Genomic DNA, 13,072 nt, shown 5'->3' on the forward strand with positions numbered 1-13,072 from the left:
ACATGCTAAATATACGTGTGTGAATAAGCGAGACGTTACGGAACAAAAATGCCGGCATCTGCGCCATGTCGTGTGTGTGTGTGTGTGTGTGTGTGTACGTGAAATTTTAAATATACTTACCAACGGTTGCAGTACGTGAAGAAGCTATTTCTGCAAGATTGAAAGAACGTGATACACTTTACCAATACGTAAATAATCATGTAATTTTATTATATTGGTGAAAGCTCTGTATGCTACGTATACAACAAAACAAAAGTACGCATGTGTTTGTGTGTGAATGCAGTTACACTTATGGCTGAATCAGTCTATGCCGCCTCGGTGGCAGACTTTAGACTTTGCCACCTAAATTCCTGAGCTTGAGTTCCGGCATGGGTGTGGTCTTTACGAGAGTCGAATCATCAAATTCATCTTTTCAATCAACCCAATCGTCGAAGTTACCCAAAAGTGGCAGAAAATAGGCGTTCAGTAACAGAAAACAAACACGAAACAGTCTATGCTAAAATATTTGCTACAGATTATATTAGATTAATTTTGCATGAGAGAAATAATAGCACATAGTGATTTGATGGAACTATACAATACCTTCCGATTCTTCAGATCCCGAATCTTGTGCTGTCAATATTAAAAATATATTATTACTCCAAATACACACGTTCATATTTTTTAAACTTTTCTTTTAAGAAAGTAAAATGAACACTATTATTTTCTGTAACAATTATATAACAAGATTTTCTTTATTTCGCATTCTTTTATGTAATTTTACCTGCAATGAAAATACAATTGTCAGCATGTATGAAAGGATTGTGACGTGAACGTTACTTCACAAATATGGATTTTGGGTGCAATGGAAATTAATATTTATCCCAGTTTGAATAAAGTTTTTCTTATTACATAAGCGTACAGATACTATGCTTCTTATGCAAAACATATTATTAGAGTAACTGTGAAACACGAAGGAATTTATTGTTTAATTGTATAAGTTGAAATTCCTAAACACTTCAACTTTAGAGTGCTGTTTGTTCGAAAGCGACCTAAAGATTACTAAGAAACTTACATCAGAATACAAGTGTTGGCACAAAGGCACCATTGGTATCGTATTATTTGACAATTTAGTATTATAACAAATGCAAGAAGACAAGAAGAAAATTTTGCATACATGACCAGAAGGCCACGTTTGCATATTCAAAAATTCAACATGCTTTAAGATGGTAAAATAAAGTAATACGTGCACACTGCTTCTTATGATATTAGTGGTCTTCATATAATTTAGAGAATAAACACTTTAAAAATCCAGTTCTACTTACGAACGGTGGCTGAGCGTGAAGTATCCATTTCTACAAAATGAAGTAATAAAATAATATTTGTTACTGATATTAAATTAGAGAAGTACAACTTTCGAAGATAAAAGTGGGACGGATTTATATCCATATTTGTTGGCATTAATGGTATAATTATACTATGTAAAAATTAACATAAAATATACAGTACTTGTACAGTAGGATTCTTTATGTCCTTCACATTTTTCCTTCTTTTATCGTCTCATGTATTTTATTGAATGGATTGTGCAACTCTTTCCAACTGTTTCGTTATTTGAAACCAAGTAAGTGAATGTAGTAGTGAACAATTTAGCTGGTAATGTTTATGATACAAGAGATACGTATTAAAATTAAATTGAAAAATGACAACAATAAGTGAATGGAAAGTGAAAGAAATTCAAATACTGATTTAAATTAAAAATAATACATCTAAAAATTAACGTTTACGGAACCTGAAACGACATAGACATTATTAATTCAGAATTAAACGTAGCATTTAAAATGCAATACTTTGTTCAGATCGCACGTAGCACAGAACTTCCTACGGCAAATTTATGTATTTTGACTATTTTTCTTCGTTTGCTACCACTTTGGGTTAATGGGAAAGATGAAGAGGAATTGTGACGAATTAAATGAACGGACACAATGGATATTATAAACTAGACAACTGCTAGAATCTCCACTGTTGCCAAATATGCAAGGATGAGCCTGCTCGTAACTAGGTATATTCTTAAGTTTAAGATTATGTTTGATCTCCTTTGAATTGGTTTATTGTACTTCATTTCTGACTGTTGTGGCTAATCGCGAAGACGAGGATGAGTGATAAAATTGATGAAGGGACACTCTCAAACATCCATTCCCAGGCCGCGATTCGAACCCGGGACCCCTGGTTTCATAGCGTGCTGTGGTAACTACTCCGCCATGTAGATCGGCTTTGTTCTCATTTCACATATATATGATAAATATATGATACAAAAATGCTATGAATATTTTTCTAAATAGGTGATTACAATGATAGGTTTCTCTCTGAACTGAAGGTGATGCTTGAACCAGGTAAGATCCAAATCATGTGAGGAAACCAGGGTCTGCTCAGGTTTCCCTCTGGCTCGAGACTCCGTGCATGTCCGTGTGGGAGTGTTTCAGGTGGTCTGTGTGTCCCTGTCCCTAAGGCACGGGTCTAACTCATAACACAATCAGAATTCAACATCGTGTTGACACATAGTGGTTCGGATCCCACTTGAAACTGTACGTCCAGTCCCGATTAGTCTTACTGTGCATAAAGTGGACTTAAAACACCAACTCAATCAATCATTACTGCTTGTGTTGAGTGAGGCCCATAAGACCTGGGGTATTTATTCCATATCTGGTAGGATACCTTCTGACGATCACTGAATGATAAGAGTCATCCTGCTTCCATATCCGTATGACTGTATTAGTGGTTCTTGGTTAACGAACCACGTTTTCCTGACAGTTTGAGAAATGACTGTAACATCCCTCATCAATATTGATTATATGATATTATACAATACCTTCCATTTCATCAGATTCCGAATCCAGTGCTGTTAATAATTTTAAAAAAATATTTATTAGTGCAAATATTAAAAATCATAACTTTATATATTTTCCAAAAAGTAAAAATAATATTATTATTTTATGCAACTATTATAAGAATGTTTATATTATTTCCGTGATTTTTGCTTTAAATAAAAAAACAGATGTGAGTACGTATGAAATAGTAGTAATGTGATGTGATCATAACTTCATAATTATGAATTGTGTGTACATTGGGAATTATATTTAAATATCATTCCATATTTAATATAGCTATTGCATCAAAAAATATTTCTAAACACTTCAACATTTAGAATGCTGGTACTTCGAACGTGATCCAAAGTTCATTCAATAATTAAATTTACATTAGAACACAAGTTTTAACACCGTGTGCCAGAAGACATGCACATGCACAACGTGACTTGAGACTACGTTGTCTATAAAAAATATATACTTGATAACATAATTAAATAGAGTAATATGTACAGAAAAAACGATGTGTCTATCTTTGTCACGTAATGATTAGCTCCGTATAGTTCGCTGCAGTTTTTGACACTAGGTGTAGTGCAGTTCTGCTAGGAAGTGACGTTCAACCAAGTACTCGCATAGCGGTGTTCCAAGTTCAGAGGATTCAACAAATGTCTCCCTTGCTGCTTTGAAAGTTCATTTGAGTAGTTAGCACGCACCACGTGATCATACACTGCTCCAGAACGTAGTGCAAACGGTGCAGACACCAAATACACTACTTGACACCAAATCAACGAAGAGACGAGTCTGTGTTGCACCGTGTAACCAACTAGACGTGCGAATGCAGAGAGAGTCAAAAAGTTCAGCAAACTAGATTATGCTCTGTCCCCGGAAACTGTGGAGCAAGTCCGCTCATAACGGCAGAGAAGGGGGTGAATCGAGTGGGCAGAGCGAAGCATTACATGCTGCTGCGAAGAATATAAACAATCTGTTAAACCCAATTGTACTTACGAACAGTGGCTGAGCGTGAAGTATCTTTAGCTACAAGAATTAAATTCAATTGTTACTATTAGAAGTAAAACTTCTGCAATAGGTTAGTGTCCAAAATTTCTTGACATTAACGATATAATTCTAAAATATATTAATTATCTCAAAATGCAGTTGTACAGTGGAATTCATATGAAAGCTCTTCGTAGCTTATCTTTTCCTTTGCATCTTACGTATTTTATGAATATGATTGTTTATGACCAATCGTACACGTGATTTCCTACAAGTAGCTTCAAAGCGTTTCTATTGAGTTTCCTATTTTCGTGATCACTGCTATGACTTATTGCTTGGTGCATAGTGCATTTTACTTGAAAGCATAGCAATTTCACAGCAGTGAAATTATGAACTGGTAGTAGAAATCTTTCGTGTACTGCAGTGCTCCATCTATGACAGTATAGATAAATAGATTTTTTGTGCGTATTTGTTTTATACAGAACTAAAGTTTCCGGAATTACACGTATGAATTCGAGGGCTTACCGGGAAGCATCGTGTTGAGGTATAAACATCCCCGAAAAATATTTTACGTCTAAATATTTTTGTCACGAAGCTGTCAAATTCGTGTCTTTGGAAGGAATCAATCTGGTGTTAATGTTGTGTTTTCTAATAAGAACTACCTTAAACTTCGTGAACTCACTCAGGCAATAAATAAACTTCACCAGCTAGTATGCTTATTAAGTGATAAGTTTTTTGACCTTATCCTGCAAGTGATGAAAGGGTCCACCCACTTCAGAATTATGCAAATTTCTCCAAGACAACCTGTAACATCAATGTCACAATTTTCAATCAACACTGTATGTCTTGTTTTTTTAAGGAGCATGTAATGTAGAGTATTTTAAGTTAGGCTACGTAAATATATCAACACTGCATGGAATGTTTCCAGAAGAAATACTTCCCCCTAGTTGAAAAACTCCATTTATTTCTAAGCACACAGAGAAATTATGTTGCTTATATTTGTAAATGATGTATAATACCTTCCATCTCATCAGATTTTGAATCATCAGGTTCCGAATCACGTGCTGTGAATATTAAAAAAATATTTGTTACTGCAAATATTAAGTTCAAATGTTTTTAATATTAACACAAAGTATATACTATTATTTTATGTGACTACATGTAACTATGTTTTCTTAATTTTTCACTGTTTTACTTTTGAATATTAATGCGGGAAATTAAAATACTGCTCTTAATAGATCTATGTGTTACAGGATAGTGATGTAATCGTAACTTCACAAGTTTGAATTTTGTTTTTCTCTGAAGGTCATCTCAAACGATGTTATTCCTTGAGAGTGAAGACAGTATTCTTCTTATGCACAAAAAATATATAAAGATATTTATTTTAATAGTGATGTAAATCTGAAATTTCTAAATGATTCCAATTTAGAATGCTGTTTCTTCGAATGTGATCTAAAGTTTACTCACTAATGAAATTTACATTAGAACACAAGGGTTAGCACTAAAGTCCTTTATCCCACCTTCACTATTTGGCAATTCTTATTACATAATATACCAGAAGGCATACAGACATACACATGAGCAGAAGGCCAAGTTTGCCAATGCAAAACTTAAATCCGTGTTAAAAATTGTAGAAATTGAGTATTTTGTTCGAACATGTCACGTACACAAACTCCATTGCTATTCTTTGAAATAAAGGACAATAGATGGCAGCATGCAAAAGGAACAACGGTTATATGAGGTGATGCATAAAGCAGTTTAGAAAGTGGGTAAGAGATGGCACCACCCAGGAGAACTTATACGACTGTAAATAGAGACAACGGAAAGAGCAGATATGATGAAATAGTGATTGTATATATTAATACTAATTATGAGGAAATAAATAAATAAATTTAACATAGTAACAGGATATAAATAAGGAGAGAAGTGGAATTATCATTCAGTAATGGCATAAGTGATTAATATACAAAAGTAATGAAGTCGAATTGTAATTTCGATTTTGTGTCTATTACAGTTCCCACGAACTGAGAGTTTCGTGTGGCTTTTGGGTTGTTTTTCCCCTGGTGTAGCGCCATTTCTCGGCAGCACCCAAGCACATTTGGAAGCGCATACACTGTAGCTCCAAGTTAAGGTAGCGCCGGCCAGGCGGCGATCTTTAACTAACCCCTTTCTCTTTGTTTGTCTGGGGGATTGATTTTATTAATATTTCCGTAAATTTGGACCGACAAAGAAAAGGAAGAAAAAATATTATTGATTACAAGAAGGAGAAGCCTTGGCGATTATAAGAAGAAGAAGTCTTATTAATTGCAAGAAGAAGGCACTTTAACTATTAAATACTAGAAGAAGAAGATTCATTAATTATAAGAAGAAGAAGCCATAAGAAGGAGATGCCATATTAATTATAAGAAGAAGATGCCATATTAATTATTAGAAGAAGATGCCATACTAATTAAACGAAGAAGAAGCCATAAGAAGAAGATGCCATAATAATTATAAGAAGAAGATGTCATATTGATCATAAGAAGAAGAGGTGATAAGAAGAAGAAGCCATATTTGATTATAAGAAGAAGAAGACCAAAGAAGATTCGTTACAATTAATAAAAAATAAAAATAGAAGAAAATTACTGTATGAAAAGACTTCAAAGTTAATTAGTATTTGTACCTAATTAATCAAGAATATAGTACGAATTGTACCCTCCGTAGTGGGTTAAATCTGTTGTTTCTTTTCATATATTCTTAGCGTTAGTAACCTTGGTCTGTGCCCAGAGGTATCTCATTGTTTCTCCCCTGTGCTAAGCTGGTAGGTGCTTACGTGAGAGGACGTGGCATTGATTAATGGCGACCAACGTGTGGGGCTCGATACAGACCAGAGGTTGAAATAACGCGAAGAATAAGAATTTGGAAAGATAAGTAAAACAAATATGGAAGAAGGAAAATATATATGTTGTGGCGAAGAAGGAAATAAGGAAGAAATAATACAGTGTAAGATATGTGAAGAAGTGAAACACTGGTTATGTGAAGGAATCCGCAAAGAAAAATACGAGAAGATATGCGAAAGGGGAGAAGGATACGAATGCAAGGAATGCAGGAAAGTAAAGTTAAAGGAGAAGGAAGGAAAGAAAGAAGAACAAAATACAATGGAGATGTTGATGAAAATGATGATGGAAATAAAAGAAAGTCAAGATCACAACAGCAGAAGGTTGGAAGAGAAAATGGAAGAAAAAAGCAAAGAAGTTAAAGAAAGGTTGGAAGATAATAATCGAAAAATAGAAGAGATGGCAGAAGTATGTGAAGAAAACAGGAAAGCATTTGAGAGAAAGATAGAAGAAATGATGAGGATGTCAGATGAACGACATGAAGAAACCAATAGAAAGATAGAAAAGGAAACTTCAAGAGTGAATGAAGAATGCAAGCAGAGGAGTACGAGTTTAGAAAACAAAATTCTGGCAAACAAGAAGCAGATAGATAGTAACATCTCTAAAATAGATGAAGTAGAAAATAGATTAGAAGAAATGAAAATTGTGACAGAAGAAACAATAGTAAAAGAAACTTTGAAATTTAGAGAAATGATAATTAGAGAGCGGCAAGAAGTTAGGGAAGAATTAGAGGAGAGTAATAAGAAGATGCAAACCATCGAAAGTAAAATCGACAAAGGAAAGAAAGAGAATAAAGCACAATGGAGAGGAATAATCCCCAAAATAGAGGATATGAGTATACAAGTCAAGCCAATAGGTTTCAATCCAGAAGGAAATGATGGAAAGGAAGAGTATAAAAAGATCAGAATAAAAAAGGAAAGTAGTAGCGACGAATCGACTACAGAGGAGGAAATAAAGCATAAAAGGAATCATCAGAGGAAGAAAAGGAAATGGAAAAGTAGTGAAGACGGGAGCGACAATGGAAGATGGTTGGACAAAGTAAACGGAAGTAATCTGGAAATGGGAAAATATAAAACAAGAATCCCTAAGCCTAATGAATTACAACACTTGCCCAAGTTTAATGGAAATATATCTGACAAGTGTCCACGAAAATTCCTGAAGGAACTGACAACTAACGTGAAGCTAATGAGGATACCAGGAAATATGATACTAGACCTTATCGAAGGATGTTTTGAAAAGTCTGCAGCAGGCTGGTATCAGTTAAATCAGCACAAGTTTGGAACATTCGAAGAGTTTAGTAAAAGGTTTTTGGAATATTATTGCAGTGAGGAGATTAAGGAAAGGCAACTGGAGACATTGAAAAGAAAATATATAGATTGGTCCAAGGTTGAGAGTTTGGAAGCACACACATGGGAAACATTAAGGAGCTTCAGAAATTTGAATGAAAAGTGGAACGAGGAAGAGTTGGTTAGACAAGTGATACAAACGCTACCAATATGGACGCAAAGAGCGGTGGCTGTAGTAAAGATAAGGAAGGTGGAAGACTTGATAGACTACCTCAGAACAGATGACATGCTGAAAAAGACTCAAAGGTCATGGGATAAGGAAAAGGAAGGTAGATATTATCCTAAGAGGCATCATCCTGAAGAGGAACAACGTCAAGAGCAGAAATTCCGGAAACAAGAATTCGGGATTAGGAACATAGAAGTCAGAAATGCATATACAGGCAGAGGAAGAGGATTCTTAGAAGATAACGGAAATGGCAGAAGGCGAAATAATGTTCAAGAAGAGCAAAGAGATGTTGATAGAAGAAATACAGGATCGTGGAGAGGAAACCGCGGATATAGAGGAAGAAATGATTATTGGCAAAATGTGAATCGAAGAAACTCGGAAAGAAGGATGGAGATAGATGGAAGGCAACATAGAGGAGATAATTACAACGAGAGGAACGAGAGGGGAAATAATGAGATAAATGAAGAGCGAAGAGAAGCAGTGGAATTAGTCAGAAGCCAAATGCAGAACGAAGTAGGAAATGCTGGGTGGCAGCAGGTAAATGAGGAGTCTAGGAACGTGGAATCGGTCGAGAGGCTAAACTTGTAGAGCTCTCGCAGCAACTCCCAGGTGTGAGAGCAAAGGCAACTGATAAAGATATAAAGGGAGAACATACGATAAATGAAGAAGGAATTCTGAAGTTATTTTTAATTGGAGAGCCGAGTTTTGAAAACTTAAAACCTGGAAGATCATTGTATGTGGAAGCAGAAATAATTGAAATTAAGGTTAAATGCCTGATCGATTGTGGGAGTGTCGTCGAAGTAATGAGTTATAAATTTTGGCAGAGAATTAAAGAGAAATACCCACAAGCAAAATTAGACGCTTCTGAAAAAGACAAAGTCAGATTAGTTATGGCTGCGGGAAATGAAGACTACAAAATTCAGGGCACGGTACGCATTATTATGAGCATCAGAGGAGCTAATTTCGAAGTAAAATTTTTGGTGATAAAGGGTTTGAGGTGTGATATAATCCTAGGAGTACCTTTCTTAGAAAATTACAATGGGCACATACACATAAAAGAAAAACGTCTAAATCTAGAATCAATGGAGAACATGAAAGTAGATATCCCCATGAAGGATGAAATAAAAGGTTCCGAGAGCGAAATATGCATTAGGAAGCAAAGTCTTGTATATCAGAAACATGATGCAGTGTATAAGAAGAAAGACTACGATGATATAAATGAAAATGAAAAAGGTGAATATGAAAAAGAGGTCGAAATAGAGGACCATAAATACAAGGCATCGAAAGAAGAAATACAAGCCAAAGTGGATGAGTGTCATTGGATCTCGGAAAATGAAAAAGAAGATTTAAGACATATTTTGTTGAGACATAGGGGAATATTTAGCCAGCGCCCAGGAGTGACGGATGTATACACCTATAGGATTGAGGTAGACACAGCAAGTCCAATAGTGTCAAAGCAATATCCTATACCCTTTGCGAAGAGAGAAGCGGTAGAAAAGGAATTGAAGAAATGGTTAAGTTGGGGGATAATCGAGAACTCCAATAGCGTACACGTAAGCCCAATGCACGTGGTAGACAAACCGGACGGAGGTGTGAGGCCCGTACTGGATTTAAGGGAGCTAAATAAACACGTGCTACTTCCCAGAAATCAAGTGGAAAGAATAAATGAATTACTACACACTTTTTCAGGCAGCACATACTTCACATCATTTGATATGACTTTGGGACACTTTCAGGTAGAAATAGAAGAAGAGTCTAGAAAATATACAGCCTTTCGATATGGATCAAGGTTATTTCAATTTAGAAGGCTTCCATATGGTTTAAATTCGTCAGTATCAGCTTTTATGACGGCTCTAAATAGAATATTTAGTATAGAAACGAGAGAATGGCTTGCTATATATGTGGATGATATGTGTATACATACGAAAGATTGGGAGACACACATAGAGAAAATAGATTGGGTATTAAGTAAATTGGCAGAAGCAGGATTGACTGTCAAATTGGAAAAATGCTCTTTTGCAAGAAAGGAAATACGTTTCCTAGGTCATGTGGTATCTGGAGGTGAAATAAAGATGTGTCCAGACAAAAATGACGCTATAAGCAAGTTCCCAAGGCCAAACACAAGGAAACAACTCCAAAGATTCCTGGGAGTATGTAATTGGCGATCAAAATTTATACACAATTTCGCAAGCAAAGCCAAGCCATTATATGAACTCCTCAGAAAACATATGAAATGGAAATGGGAAGAAGACGAAGAGGAGGCTTTCCAAAGACTTAAGCAAGACCTTATACAAGCACCAGCTATAAGCCAACCTGATTTCGGGAAAATGTTCTTTTTAGGTACCGATGCCTCAAACATTGGATTGGGAGCATACCTATTTCAGAAAAACGAATCCAATGAGGATAATGTGATACAATATGCTAGCAGAAGCTTGAAGAACTTTGAAAGAGCATATACGATAAGTGAGCTAGAGTGTTTGGCGATAATATTTGGAATAGAAAAGTTCTCTGCATATCTGAAAGGCAGGAGATTCAAGGTGGTATGTGATCACAAGAGTCTAGTTTGGTTAAATTCTGCAAGACAGTGGAATGCAAGGCTTACGAGATGGGCAATATTACTGCAACAATACAGTTTTGATGTCATAGATATAAAAGGAAAGGAAAACCATGTTGCAGATACTCTAAGTAGAGCACCTTTAAAGCGAAATCAGGAACCAGAGGAAGTGATTAGGCTAGAAATCAACGCTATCGCTGAGGAAGAAGTAAATGGTATTAAAGAAGAGGAATGGCGAGTTGGAACAGAGGAAGATGAGGAACTAAGGGAGATTATCAAAGTGTTGGAAGGAGAGGAAGGAAACAAGAAAACAAGGATGTCTAAGATAAAGAAAAGATACAAAGTTATAAATGGCATCGTTTTCCAAGTTAGTTATGAGAATCCGAACCAAGTAAGGATTAGTGTACCACGAACCTTGATAAGAAGAGTACTTGAGGTCGTGCATGAAGGATCTGGCCACTTCGGAGTTGACAAGACGTTGAGATTAGCTAGAAGATTTTACGTATGGAAGACTATGAAGAGTGACGTTGTTAACCATGTAAGAAATTGTACAGTTTGCGTACAAACTAAACCATCAAAGATAAAATTCAGGAAAGAAGAATTACATATTATCGCTAAATGGCCATTAGACATGGTTTCTATAGATCTAATAGGACCATTACCTAGGTCTAAGGGATTTTTGTATATATTGACATGTGTGGACATATGTAGCAAGTTTATCATGTGCTATCCTTTAAAGAAAGCCACAACCAAAGAGATAGTCAAGAAGTTGGATGAAGGATTCATCAAACATTATGGTAGCCCAAAGAAAATGTTGACAGACAACGGGACTCAATTTACTTCAGAGTATTTCAAGGAGTATCTATATTTCAAAGGAATAAAATTGATTAATGTAACAAGATATCATCCAAGTTCAAATCCAATTGAGCGTTACAATGGAGAGATTGTGAGGTTACTTAGAATGTACTGTCATGATCATCATACAAGGTGGTGTGCAGTAATTAACAGGATAGTTCGATTATTAAATAACTCTATATCAGCTGAGGCAAATATGAGTCCGACAGAGATTTTCTTGGGATATGAAGCAGAGCCGATGATTTTCGATGATTTAGAATGGCCAAAGAAGGTTATGGAAAGAGGAACGAGGAAAGAATTTTTCAATGATCTGTATAACAAAAGAAAGAAGAGGACGTCAAAAGAGGAAGTGAAAGGAAATAAGATAGAAGTAAAGAGGGGTGATATAGTTTATTGTAAAACACACCCAATAAGTAAGGCCATTGACCGTACAATTAAAAAACTGTTTTTCAAATACGAAGGTCCGTATATTGTATTAGAAACGTTTAGAAACACTATAGTTATACAAGATATGGTGACAAAGGAAGCAAGAAGAGAAAACTTAGATAATGTAAAAAGATATAATTGTACGGAAGACGTTAAACAAATGTTGAAAAGTACACATGAGAAGTGAATAGTAAGAATGATGTTGAAGAAAATTTTTCCTTGCATACGAAACTTATCAAAAGGAAAAATTTTGCCCAGAGGAGGGGAATTTTGTGTCACGTACACAAACTCCATTGCTATTCTTTGAAATAAAGGACAATAGATGGCAGCATGCAAAAGGAACAACGGTTATATGAGGTGATGCATAAAGCAGTTTAGAAAGTGGGTAAGAGATGGCACCACCCAGGAGAACTTATACGACTGTAAATAGAGACAACGGAAAGAGCAGATATGATGAAATAGTGATTGTATATATTAATACTAATTATGAGGAAATAAATAAATAAATTTAACATAGTAACAGGATATAAATAAGGAGAGAAGTGGAATTATCATTCAGTAATGGCATAAGTGATTAATATACAAAAGTAATGAAGTCGAATTGTAATTTCGATTTTGTGTCTATTACAGTTCCCACGAACTGAGAGTTTCGTGTGGCTTTTGGGTTGTTTTTCCCCTGGTGTAGCGCCATTTCTCGGCAGCACCCAAGCACATTTGGAAGCGCATACACTGTAGCTCCAAGTTAAGGTAGCGCCGGCCAGGCGGCGATCTTTAACTAACCCCTTTCTCTTTGTTTGTCTGGGGGATTGATTTTATTAATATTTCCGTAAATTTGGACCGACAAAGAAAAGGAAGAAAAAATATTATTGATTACAAGAAGGAGAAGCCTTGGCGATTATAAGAAGAAGAAGTCTTATTAATTGCAAGAAGAAGGCACTTTAACTATTAAATACTAGAAGAAGAAGATTCATTAATTATAAGAAGAAGAAGCCATAAGAAGGAGATGCCATATTAAT

General features: G+C 35.5%; 1 protein-coding gene across 6 annotated transcripts in view; it reads right to left on the reverse strand.

Annotated features, from left to right (window-relative positions):
- LOC145979018 (uncharacterized) overlaps positions 1–13,072 on the reverse strand; it is a 125,691-nt gene that overhangs the window by 21,315 nt on the left and 91,304 nt on the right. For all 6 annotated transcript variants that reach the window (XM_083112081.1, XM_083112082.1, XM_083112084.1 and 3 more), the window contains 6 exons: positions 4,853–4,897; positions 3,846–3,875; positions 2,846–2,875; positions 1,305–1,334; positions 583–612; positions 121–150 (listed from right to left, as the gene is read on the reverse strand). In XM_083112081.1, coding sequence (XP_082968207.1) covers positions 121–150; positions 583–612; positions 1,305–1,334; positions 2,846–2,875; positions 3,846–3,875; positions 4,853–4,897 — 195 coding nt within the window. The remainder of the gene's footprint in view (positions 1–120; positions 151–582; positions 613–1,304; positions 1,335–2,845; positions 2,876–3,845; positions 3,876–4,852; positions 4,898–13,072) is intronic.

This window comes from Lepisma saccharinum, chromosome 25 (genome assembly GCF_977018435.1).
Source record: "Lepisma saccharinum chromosome 25, izLepSacc3.1, whole genome shotgun sequence".
Classification (NCBI taxonomy): domain Eukaryota; kingdom Metazoa; phylum Arthropoda; class Insecta; order Zygentoma; family Lepismatidae; genus Lepisma; species Lepisma saccharinum.